The 13,126-nt window shown below is 42.5% G+C and overlaps 1 protein-coding gene across 1 annotated transcript in view; it reads right to left on the reverse strand.

Annotated features, from left to right (window-relative positions):
- The window catches only part of GALNT9 (polypeptide N-acetylgalactosaminyltransferase 9), a 665,915-nt gene that overhangs the window by 239,906 nt on the left and 412,883 nt on the right, over positions 1 to 13,126 (reverse strand). Inside the window, exon 6 of the mRNA XM_069215248.1 lies at positions 1,172 to 1,289. Within this exon, the coding sequence (XP_069071349.1) occupies positions 1,172 to 1,289 (118 nt within the window). The remainder of the gene's footprint in view (positions 1 to 1,171; positions 1,290 to 13,126) is intronic.

The following is a 13,126-nucleotide window of genomic DNA, read 5'->3' on the forward strand; positions in this document are numbered from 1 at the left end:
TGGTTACTGCACGTCAGACCTCGGAGCTGTTTTGAGCTAAGACATTAATTGGATATGGTTTTGAACTCAGTACACAGTTTTGTTTGTGAAATATAATCGTATTGGTATTTCACACAACCCTAAAATTGGCCCACTGGGGCAAAATAAGGTTTTACAGCATTTGCCCATGGGGGTGGGTTGATATTCATATTACGATCTGTCATTACTTCCAGGTGGTGGTACCTCGGTTAATGAGACATGAGGTTGTCAATTCCCAATGCATTTATTATGTTTATTATTTTTGATAACATTTGAATATGTGAATTTTCAGATGTCACTATGATAACATTTTTTTACAAACCATGATGAAAAAATAATTCTGTGCAATAGGACCTAATGCAGGTTAGAGTAGTTTAATTGATGTTAGGTGTATTTTATCTTGAGAGAAAATATGCAATAGATTGCAGAACTGACAATATGAGGCCTTCATACCAAATCATGAGCATTGCTTTGCCTTAAAGGGAAGACATACTGCTCTCCCAATCCCAAACACTCCATTCAAAGATGGCTGACATTGTTTTGTTGCACATTGAGGGCAGGATTGATGTCCTTTTTCCATGGCGATTGTACTGCATATGTATGTTCTTTGAATTATAACACTTTAGACCCCTAGGAAAGGCTACAGCCAAAACCCATTGAGAAGGAGCTGTTTAATAAACCACACATAGCACTCAAAGTGCGTCTGCGACTGTCCTTATAATCTCTAAGAACTACGGAGAGAAATGTATAGGGCCGGCCGAGTCGCCATAACCGGTCAGAGGATATTGGGAAGTCTACGCTCATTTGTCATATATACATATACATATCACATTGTGACACCAGCCTACACAGTTCAAATGAAAGCCTCAGCTGAGGGGTCAAAGACAAGCAAAGATGGGCCTGGAGTGATGCTCTCAATTAAACGGCAGCTCTATTCCAGGGACAAAGGGCACATTGGCAGGACAATGTGCAGGATCTTAGACTATGCACTTATACATCATACCTATGCAAAAAATGAAAAATATTTAGAAATAATTTTGGATTCTGTCTAGCTAAGGTATCCATGCATCCATCCGTTACACATGTCAGTTCTATAAAGTGACAGATGCCCTCACCAGTTTCAATTTCATCCCATTATGAATGTACCACTTACCCTCATGCCCAGCTCAATGTTCTCTCCCCCATACACCTCCATGCCTGGGTCAAGCAGACCAATGTCCCCAAAGTATTGCCTGTCCACTATGAAGGAACAGCCAATCATCGCGGGAGTCCTAAGAGGAAAAAAATGAATATTATGTCAGCAGGGAGATGCTACTTTCAAGAACATATCAACTCTCACTGTACTGAGAATGTAGCCCAGAAGGAAAGGGAAAAAGAAGCAAAGAGGGAGGTGGCACAAACAAAGACATAATAAATTCAACAATATTGGAATCCTGGATGTATGAAGCCGCCCAAGAGTAATGGAGCTATCTAGCCCGGAGGAGCAGAGCTGAACATCTGTAACTCCTTGCTGTGTCATCGATTGAGTCAAGACTTGCCACCAGTAGTACTCGAATCTGTTGCTCACTAGGCCTATGAACAGCGACTCCATACTTTCTTGCCTTGTCATCTCAGGAGCTCAGAGTGTGCATTAGTGGCACCTGGACTTAAATGGCCGTGGTTTTCCATCTTACAGCTCCACGTCGTGCCATTCAGTGAGCCTAGCATTGCCACCAGTGGGACATGGTTAGCCATCATTGCCATGGCATCCACCCAGTAACTCCTAGCTTTGAAAGCTAATGACCCTTGAGTGTCTGCTAGTGGTGACTGGGCTTACATGGTCCTGGCTTTCTACCCAATAGCTCTAATTCCCGCCAATAGAATCTAGGCATACGGCCACAGCAGATCCAAGGACTTCCACTCAGTAAATCCTAGAAATGCTATCCAATGAGGCGAGACATGCCACCAGTGAGAGTTAAGCCTATATCGAACATCATGCATTAAAGCTTCCACCTAGTAAACCCTATTATTTCCAGCTAGTTAATTTAGTGAGTGCTAATACACTAAACCAGTGTAGCACAGTTCAGTCGCCATCCTGTAACTTCAGACTGTGACATACAATTGGTCTAGGATTGCCATCAGTAGAACTTGGACCTATGTTGCCCAGAAAGCATCTGGCATTACACATGGTATCTCCTAATTTTGCTAGCTAAATACCGTAGAGGGTCCAACAGTGTCCCTGAACTAATCTGACCAAGTATTTCCACTCAGCATCTCTAGGTCTTTCTTTCTAGGAGCTTAGACTAGCTAACTCTGGGGTCTGGCCCTACATCGTGAGCAGAGTCATGGCTTTCCCCCCAGTAACTCTAAAGCTCACCAACTACAGCCTGGAGGTGGCCACCAGTGTACCTTGGACGTACGTAACACAACATGGCCAGGTCTTTCCGCACAATAGCTCTAAGGCTTGCCAGGGAAGGGGCTTCTCTAGAGACTGGTGAGGTCTGGACCTTCATCCCAAGGCCAGGTCCTTCCAGTTAATAACTCTTCGATGTGCCATCCAATAAGCCTAGTCTTTCCAACAGTGGGATCTGGACCTATCTAATCGACACACAGGAATCCACCCACTATCTCCTACTCACTACATTCAAAGAGTCAAGCCCTCTCACCAAATGGGGCTTGCACCAATTTAACCCAGTCAGGCTCTGGTCTTTCACCTAGAGATGTGTTGTCTTTGCTCACCTGTGAATATGGTTGTGTGAAGCTGATGTAGTTACACTTTGTAAGTTGTTTAGTTCTTCTAGTTAAAGACTTTTAAAAATAAATATTAGTGAAAAATCACACAAACATAGATTTTTTGGGAGAAAAAAAAACTGCAAAGCGAATTTTTTGTAGCATATTTATTCAGTAAGAATGTTTTTTTCCTGGCAATTTAAATGCAGGCAAAGTGGTCTGAAGTTATAAAAATTGCACAATAGTATTACATTGCAACTCGTAAACTCAAAAAAAACTCTAGACCTGTCCTTACAGTGGACTGAAGGCTGAACCCTTATGAGTCAGTGGGACCAAGACCTTCTTCCCAGTCATTCCAAGCCTTGCCATCAAATGAGCCTGGACCTGATACTCGTGTGGCCTGGACCTACAGTGTTGGGCATCCCACTCCATAACAACTAGCCTGCGTTCCAAATGTATTAGACCGTCCAATCAACATGGTTTACTATTGGTACCATTTGCAATTGGAGGGCCAGATTTTCATTGCTTGTTTAAAAGGCTTTCAAATGACTAATTAAGAACAAAAACATTGTTTCCAAAACTATTGGCTATAGCATTGAAAATGTGGCGAGCGCAGCAGTAGGAAGTGATTCGCTTTGAATAAGACAGACTTAGGGTGCCACTTAGTGGTGGCAAAAAATTACTACTAAAGGCTTGAAAAGACGTACTTTTAAAAATATTCTTTGTATGTGGAATGTTTCCATATGCAAACAGGTACTTTGCATTGAGAGCTATAAGTACTCGCACAGTTCTCTTAATTTGGAAGAGAGCTATATGTAAATGGTGGGTTTGGGATCGCACCTTCCCAACCGCTTTTCAGGAGTCCTGAATAATTGGCTGTCACAGTTTGACAAAAAACTTCATGAGATTTTCTCTATTGTGTGTTCTAACATTAGCATGTAGTTAAGCACAGATTTTCATAAAATCTAACTACTCTTTTTTTACAAGGCGAAAGAGTTCACAGCTATTTCTGTGAGCAGTACACAATTAGTCACAGCCCCAAAATATACCAAAATACCAAGGAGTGTTAGAATTGAAAGGAACAGGAGGGAGGGACCAAGAACATTCACCTCAGTCTGCTGCACACAGAAGAGTGCATACAATGCAATTTCACCATTATTGGTAACATGTAATGCCTGCTGAATTTAAAACGGTTTGCATTGTTAAGGTAAGTTGTACATGAAACGTGCATTGTGAGATTCTAAACAGGGGTGAGAAAAATGTAAATTTCGTCAGCAAAGTTTTGCAAAGAAAGGCAGTTTTGCATTCCATCCCTTTTCCATCCAAGTTTTCTAAACATTACAAAATGCCATCTATGCAGGCGAATTCTTGCAAGGCAAAGGGAGTTACCAAAAAAACACTTTTTGCATAATATGTGTCACACCGAAAGCGGGTTTTTGGAGACATTACATACTGCATGATCTACTTTTTTTTTCTTTGTGCTCACACTTTAAACTTCACAATGGTTTGCAAAGCTTGCAAAGTTTTGAAAATAAGTTTGAGGAGGAACCTCTGCACCTTAACATCTATCAGGGCCTGCTTAGGAGGGAAGAATTTCTCCCGGATCGTAAAGCCAGGGTAAAATTTCGCCACCCGCAATAACAAGTCTTCTTCCGGCTGGAATTTTTGGGTTTGCAAACTTCAGACCCGATAATTCCCTGCCGCGTTTATTTTGCTGACGGACATTTCGCTGACTGCACTTTAGGGGTGGGTGGTTGAGGTATAACAGCTTGGCCCCCATTCTGACCCCTGCAGCATTGTGGGTGGGGAAGGAAGCCCACAGTGCACCCAGGCAGAAACAAGCCAATCAATCAATCAATCAGCAATTTGTAGAGCGCTGCATATCACCCGTGAGGTCTCAAGGCGCTCAAGCCCACACTGATCCACTCCCCCTCTCCCCCTTACCACCACCAAACACTGCAAGGTTTTGCCAAGTGTTCTAGTGTACTGTAGTCTTACAATCTATTCTAACTTCCTTTGTATGAATGATGACTGGAAATTACTTCCAAATAATATATACAGAGAACCAGATTATTTCATGATTTTTTTCATGGTGATAAAACCAATATGAATGACGTTCTAAAGTGCTTAATTTGAGACGGTGGTTTCCGGTGCTCAGTACCAGCACTTATGTCAGCACTGGCGTTTGTGACAGTCTGCCACATGATGGCTCTGTCTCCTGAATTTAGGTATGAGCACAACGACAGCTGTTTATTAATTCCATATACATTAACAATCACTAATATGTGAGTAGTGCAAATTTGTTTGTGAATAGATGACAATTTTAGCAATCTTTTTGCATTATCATGGATATCCATGAGACAATTTTTCAGATGAGAAGATATGTTTTGATAAAATAAATAAAAAGAAATGCAATGGACTATGTGTTTGTATACCAAATGTTTGGCTCAACATATTTGTATTACAATATATTGAGTTTTTGACTTATGCGATATTTAAAATTGATGGGATAGGCGGATAGTGTTTCAATTTACAGAGTGAGTAAATGCTGAGGCAGGGGCAGTGCTTAATTTGTGCTTGTTGTTTCCGGTGCTGAGCACCGGCACTTATTTTTGAGGGGCGGGGCTTACTCTTCTGCCTCAAGCATTTGCTGCGAGCAAAAGACACATATGGGGAAGACGGAGGAAGGGAAAAATGAAAAAGCGTCACAAAAAGAGAAAGTAGAAAGCTGCAAGAGTGAGCTGAAAGAGCAGCGAGTGGCTTTATATGGCTTAAAGAGGCCCAAGATGGCTTCAGGATTACGCTCTCTCAGTATTCCGTGTTCAGACATTTAATTGCAGCAGCCGCGTGTTTAAGAGGAGGGCTTTGGGCACTGGCACCTTTTTATTGACAAATTAAGCACTGGGCAGGGGTACACTACTGCAATATGATTGGCCCTGGTCACATAGTGCCAAGGGATGTCCATGTGCATCTGGGCACTCTTCTCGCCTGACCTCATGCGTTTAACAGACACACATAACCCCTGTCCTTCATCTTCCTCTCTCACCTAAGTCCAACACCTGCTATGTTTTAAGATGCTCTGATTGCCTCATGCAGTCCCAAGGACCACCATATGACTGATGGTACAGTGGTGGGGAATACGTGCCAGCACTGCACGCTGGTCTGATGTCCATGTAATATATGCAAACAAGCATACATACCAGTGCTTAATTTGTGAAGTGGTTTCCAGTGCTCGGCACCAGCGCTTAATTGTCAACACCGGCACTTGTGACAGTTTGCCACATGGCGGCGCTGTCTGTCCAATTTAGAGATATTCATTAAAAATGACTATTTCCTGTCGCCCAAGACATTCTTGTAGCTTCGGGGGCCTTGAATAGTCTGAATTGTCTCACTTGCAGGACTCTGATGGTTAGTAGTTGTGTTGGCAGTGTCATTGCCAGGGGCAATCGGTGGTATAAGCTTGTGGCCTGCTGACGAGGGCCCTGGCACTTCTTTTGTTACAAATTAAGCACTGATACATACTCCCCTCAGCATAGGGGTGCACTGAAAGTTTGCACCTCTGCTTAGGAGACCGCAGTGTTGAAAGACAGGGCCACAGTATGAATCGGTTTCTCTTTAAAGAGCAGTAAAAGCATCTTTTGGCACAGGGGTGTGGCGCTTTACTACACCTGTGTGCAAGGGGAAGCCTGAGGGGGCTCTGGGCCATCTGTATGTGGGGCACAGTCAGCACCCCTACCCATCAGCTGCTTTGCCTCTGTGCCCACATCTGTGATATTAAACTATACACAACAGTGATGGATAGAATGCTTGAATTAATCTCAGCCACTGATGATTACTAGGACCTCATCCCGGTCCATCACAATTTTGCACATCACAACACCTCAGTTTTCATGTCTGTAATATGGCACAGGCACACAGGCAAAGCGTTCCCTCGTTTACATGGGACAACGCCCCCTTGTGATCGCAGCTGCACAAAATGTGCGCCGGTGTGAACCTCGTTATAGAAGAGACTTCACAAGCATCTGTAGCCCCTTCATAGTTACTAAAGTGTCCTGAGTTCACAAGGAGGCCTGTAAGGCTGCCGCCTGGCCCTTCTCTCAATACAATCATCAAACATGCACCAGTGGAGCACAAATGCATACACCTGGGGCAAGTATATGGGAGACATTTCTGGAGCTTAAGCAATGCAGGAAGCCTGTCCTTCAGTTAGCCAGAGAGCTCCCTTTGTGGGAAGTGCTCCAGGTTTGCAAACATTTGATACATACACTTATGCTTGGGGCACTTTTCTAACCCAGTCCTGGATGTGTGTTGAATGATATCCACTGATATGTGAAAAAAGCACGACTGATTTTAATATCAACAATCACACTGTGGCTGTGTGTATATGACTAAGGGGGTTATTCTAACTTTGGAGGAGGTGTTAATCCGTCCCAAAAGTGACGGAAAAGTGACGGATATACCACCAGCCGTATTACGAGTTCCATAGGATATAATGGACTCGTAATACGGCTGGTGGTAAATCCGTCACTTTTCCATCACTTTTGGGACGGATTAACACCTCCTCCAAAGTTAGAATAACCCCCTAAGTGCGCGTCGGTGTGCTTTTATATGTAACTGGTATCCCATAGGATGAACTTTCTAGAATTATATCCATCAGAAGTGCCTGTTTGATGTGTCTTTTCTCTGGGAGGCAGTTTGTTGCACCCTGATGCACTACAGGCGGGGACGTAACACACTGCTTTACACGGCTACAGGCAGTGAGTAAATGTTTTCGCTAATAACTTTAGGTCCGTTTGGATAATGTGCACGTGAGTTTCCCAAAAACTATACAAGCGCGTAAAGTTTGATGTTGGAAAGTGTGGCAGCTATTGATCAAACTTGGGGTGAGCGTGCATCACGGCTTTCAAAATCTAAGTTTCCCATTCCAGGACCCAGATTAATTTTTGCTCAAGTCTGCAGTAACTACAGCGGCACAAAATTGCACCTTTGGAGTAAATGTAGGGCTTCACCATACTTGAAATCATGTTTTTGTTTGGTGAAAATCTGTATGTACTTTTTAAAAATAAAATGTTCACAGAACAATTTTTGAAGGTCATAAAATCAAGTGAAAAGCTGATTCTTTTTGGATGTTTCTATTTTCTATCTGCGATTTCATGGACGCACATCGCCTCTTTATGTTCGCGAATCTCATTCTGAAAATATGTTTCTGAACCGATGTGGGCTAGAGGAGGGCACCCTACTGTCCGGAGGAATCCGAAGGAATAAGAACTCACACTCGTGGGATGGAAAACAGTTGTTGTCCCTGGAAAGAGTAGACGATAAAACATTTGGCTACAGAGTCACCTGGCCCGTGAACCAGCTGGGAAGAGAGGACCAGGTTCGTCTGCTTGCAGTTATTAGATTCACAAACTGGATTTGCTGGTTCACAAACAGATTTGGGTAAGAATCCTTGCCACATGTGGGTGCAAGATGATCACATTTAAATCTAAGGGGGGCCACAACATACCTCTGGGGTTAGAATGACTTTTATCCTGAATAAAAAAGTTAATATTAAAAGATTTTCCCGAAACATTTTCTTTTCAGGTTGTCAACCAAATCTTTAGGTTTGTGAACCAGGGTGTAAATTCATAGAAGGGGAGATCAGAGGCAGGGATGCGGGGTGTAGGGCACAGACAACAGAGAAAATCCTGTGTCCAGGTGCTGCTGAGCAGAGGCAATGGCTGTGTCTACCGGGTTCAGGTGTTGGAACAAGACTACGTTCCATCCCAAGATCCCACTGGGCCTGACTCATAAACCGTACCCTTAATCCTTACCTGGCCCTGAGGTAAGGGGACTGGGTGGAAGTCTGGCCAAGAGCCCAGAGCCCACTCGACACTTAGGCCTGGGACTGAGCACAGATTGTCTCCTACGCGTACATCCCACACCCAGCATCCGCTGGGCGCGGCAGAAGGCCAGGCCCTGATGGGTCAGGGCACCAGGGCATCAAGAAATGCTGGTAGGTGACCATCATGTCTGATTTCCAAGACCTACTGGCCATATCTGAAGACCTGTGTTGAGCGTGGCACTGTAGCCATAGAGTGGCTTTCAATATCTGTAAACGCATTATGAATTGTGAGTGCAACCACAGCAGCAGTTTGTAAACACATTATGAATTGTGAGTGCAACCACAGCAGGGGTTTGTAAGCACATTATGAATTGTGAGTGCAACCACAGCAGGGGTTTGTAAGCACATTATGAATTGTGAGTGCAACCACAGCAGCAGTTTGTAAACACATTATGAATTGTGAGTGCAACCACAGCAGCAGTTTGTAAACACATTATGAATTGTGAGTGCAACCACAGCAGCAGTTTGTAAACACATTATGAATTGTGAGTGCAACCACAGCAGCGGTTTGTAAACACATTATGAATTGTGAGTGCAACCACAGCAGGGGTTTGTAAACACATTATGAATTGTGAGTGCAACCACAGCAGGGGTTTGTAAACACATTATGAATTGTGAGTGCAACCACAGCAGCAGTTTGTAAACACATTATGAATTGTGAGTGCAACCACAGCAGCAGTTTGTAAACACATTATGAATTGTGAGTGCAACCACAGCAGCAGTTTGTAAACACATTATGAATTGTGAGTGCAACCACAGCAGCAGTTTGTAAACACATTATGAATTGTGAGTGCAACCACAGCAGGGGTTTGTAAGCACATTATGAATTGTGAGTGCAACCACAGCAGCCATATGTAAAGGCTTTATGAATTCTGAGTCAAACCACAGCAGCTATTCTCCACTGCATAAATAATCTTCAGGGACATTAGGTGTGGAAAGTTTTACTGCACCAGGTGTACAGCCACTTTTAATTAATTTTTTAGAGAATTTTAAATAACTCTGTTACTACCTTAGTAAGCTACTGACCCAGGTAATTATCCATTACCCTATGTAAGCATTTTTTTTCCAACTTCAGTGTTCTCTGTACCTTTAGAAGTAAATGGTTGAAAGTATGTTGTTTGTAGATTGGCCTTTGAGGAACATGTTTGTAGATTGGCCTATGAGGAACATGTTTGTAGATTGGCCTATGAGGAACATGTTTTGATATTTGTGAGGTTTGAAGCAATATGGTGGCAGCACAGAGTGCCCGATGTAGCTACACATAAGCATGGCGTGTAGGGGAGAGTGTGAGGACAGATGCAGTCAAGCATGCAGGTACTCTCCAACTTTGGGTTGGACACTCTCAAATGTAGAGGCTACCTTTGATGAACATTAGTTAGGACAACCAGGGTTTTGAAGTCTACCAAGTAGCATCAAATGACCCATTTCTTTGGAGGCACTGAACACGGGAATGCTATAGGGAGTTCACTCAGGGAAGAAAGAGGATACACCCAGTTGATTGTGCTGATAAGCCATCAAGAAATAGGGAGCACATCCGAGACCGAAAGAGGTCCAACTCATTGTGCCTGCAAATAAACCACTAAGAAAAGTGCTATATGGAGTCTACCCACAACCAACAGGTGCAGTTGAATACTTGTGGAACTGTCACTGGCTTCCTGGGATTACTAGGCCGAGTACCACAAGGCTTATATACCTACTACTAGAGAGTAGGCGCAAGTAATGGTTTCTTGTTTGCTCTTGTAGTCCACCAACATTCCCAATGGTTGTGCTATGTGAAAAGTGGGATTCTCATTTTGCATGAGTTTTGCTCATGGGAGATTGATCACTCCAAAATAAAATGACCCAAAGTTAATCTATGGGTGATTAATGGCCCTGATGGACTCAAATGGAATCATGGAGCTGAACAGCAGTAGACATGTTATTGCTGGTTATTCGTCATTATTAATATTTAGCTTTTAAAATATTGCTAATGGTTGCCAGTAAAGTTAGCACCGCTGCAGCACTTTCTGTGATATATACCAGGCCTGTGAGTAATTTTAATTACACTGGTGTTATTGAAGTAATTTTGGTAATTCTATGTTACTCTTTTATGCAGAATTAACAAACATTACTCAATTAAGCCCACACAAGTAATTTGGGAAAGAAAATCCTATCCCAATATCAGATTCAGCAAGTGCGAACAGCAGCTCATTCTGCTATTTGTGTTCTGTTTGCACTGTTGTCTTAGCCCAAAATGCATCCTTGCATCCATTTTGGACGCAAGAGTGCATTTTGCAGTAAGTTTACTTAAAACAAACAATTAAATCAGTGTATATAGTATTGCAATGCAGTGCACCACCTTTCTTTAAATGCAAATAGGATCAAACGCCAATAGTGAAGTATTCTGGGATTGAAAACTGAACCAAAATGCTTTCAGCAATGTTTATAAAACCTCTAATAATTATCAGATATAAAAAGTAAAAATTCAATAAGTTAATGTAAATATAATGTTACTTTAATAAATGGAGAAAAGTTTAATTTGCACTAAAATATTCAGATAAATACAGGGTTATGCAGCTTTCCCTTTTGAAGATCTGCCCCTTCTGTTGCTAGCATGTGTTTTTGGTGAGCAATGTGTGTTTAAATGCAAAGTGTGTTTAAGCCTGCAGTACCGCCTCCTGTCTACAGGGGCAGAGCTGAGCAAAAATATAAACACACATGATGAAACACAGGCCCCCACAAGGCAATTTTTAAAAAAGTTGTAAAAATTGACACCAATATTCCTGAAGTTATTTTATATAATTTAGAAAACATTGCCTTGTGGGGCCCTGGATTCAGGTCCCCACACTGCAATCAAGTCCCCACACAGTGACTGTGTTATCATACCAAAGTCCCCACAAGAATAGTAACACAACCCCCGCACACACACAGACAGACAGAAATACACACATATTTTAGAGTTGCTGACAGCAATACTACTTTTGATGAAGTTGGTAGTCAGTGGGCTAAACATTTACCCACCCTATGCCATGCGCTCCTGTGTCTCACAGGTTTGCAGGCACAAAGTTGCTAGGCACCCAACATATTGTATTTGGGTATAACACCTTCTGCATTTTCTCATCACAGTCAGTGGAGCAAACGGTAAGTACCAAGGCTTTGACAAAGTCAAGTGTGGGCAGACAGAGCGTGGACAGGCAAGCGGCACTGAAAGAGACAGCATGACCTATGGAGGAAACCACGTGTGCCCTTGGAAAGAGCCTTCACAGAGCTGAGTGCCATTACTTACTGCTAATGGACTGCGCTGTTAGTCTTTCAGTTAGGACTCCCGCTCTCCGTTCAACGTTTCAGCCTCACAGTACATAACGAGTCGACAATGGGCTTGCTGAAGCCTCACCTCAGTAATTGAACACGACAGTTGCTGTTAGCCAAGAACATCTATCGAGAACCCTAAATGGCCATGGGATGTCTTGTTTTCATTGTTTTTGCCCACCTCTTTGTCAGAGGCAGAGCAAAAAGTGGTCAGAGGAAGCTTCTGAGAAAATGGGCTGATATTACTGCACAAGTGGAACGTCGCTGCCAATTACACTTCTCGGAAAAGAATGGACCACCCCAATAACTTAGGCTATCGAATGGTCAAATGGCACACAGGAGTTCCATTTCCTGATTCCTTTCTCTAGTAAGTTGGTATGTTCTTAAGAATGGTTATCCAATTTACCGGAAGTACACTCTCCCCACCCCCACTCAACTACTATCCCACACGTCTTGTGATATGATTCTCCTTCCAACAAGTGGCTCATGTAACAAACCCTGTGTGAAGGACCAGTAAGACTAGAGACAACTCCTAGTATTAATTGTATGTTCACACTAAGATGCTCTCAGCTAGCAGCCCCACCTCCCCTCCACACAGGACCATTCACAAGCTTGTGGGAAAGAAATATCTGTAAAGTGAGCCTGGAAATTGATTAGAACAAGTCCTACCAAACAAATTTAATATCACGGCAATCAAAAAAAAGGGTGAAGAAAATGTTATTTGTGATAAAACATGCGATGTCCACGTTTTATTACTGATCACAAAGTCTCCTCTGTACCTATTAAATTAGAGATTTCATCCATGGCACAAGCCTTTAAGCATTTGATGATGGCTAGCAGTGGGTCTCACCTTGAAACACTGGTTTGCTGTCTTGGATCAGAACAAAGTTTACAAACAAAAGAGTAATAAAAATCACTTTAAGATGTATTTCAAGGATAAAAAGTAATACTAAGAAATGGACATTAAATATTTATTTTGACTTTTAATTTGAAACGTCAAGACAAATAAAGCATTTATAAACGAGCTGTATTACAACGTGTCCTATTCTTTGAATCAATGACCTAAGAGTTAGGAACGTAGTAGGTTGAAGCATTCATTCATTTTTGTCTAAGGTAATTTACCAAATAAAATGCACATGAGTACACTCGAGTTTGTGAGGTACAGGTTGTACCTCTTTTCATGTTATTGCATCTATGTTTGGTCACTGTCAGCAAAGGTACCAGCAC

The sequence above is a fragment of the Pleurodeles waltl genome, chromosome 11 (assembly GCF_031143425.1).
Source record: "Pleurodeles waltl isolate 20211129_DDA chromosome 11, aPleWal1.hap1.20221129, whole genome shotgun sequence".
Classification (NCBI taxonomy): Eukaryota; Metazoa; Chordata; class Amphibia; order Caudata; family Salamandridae; genus Pleurodeles; species Pleurodeles waltl.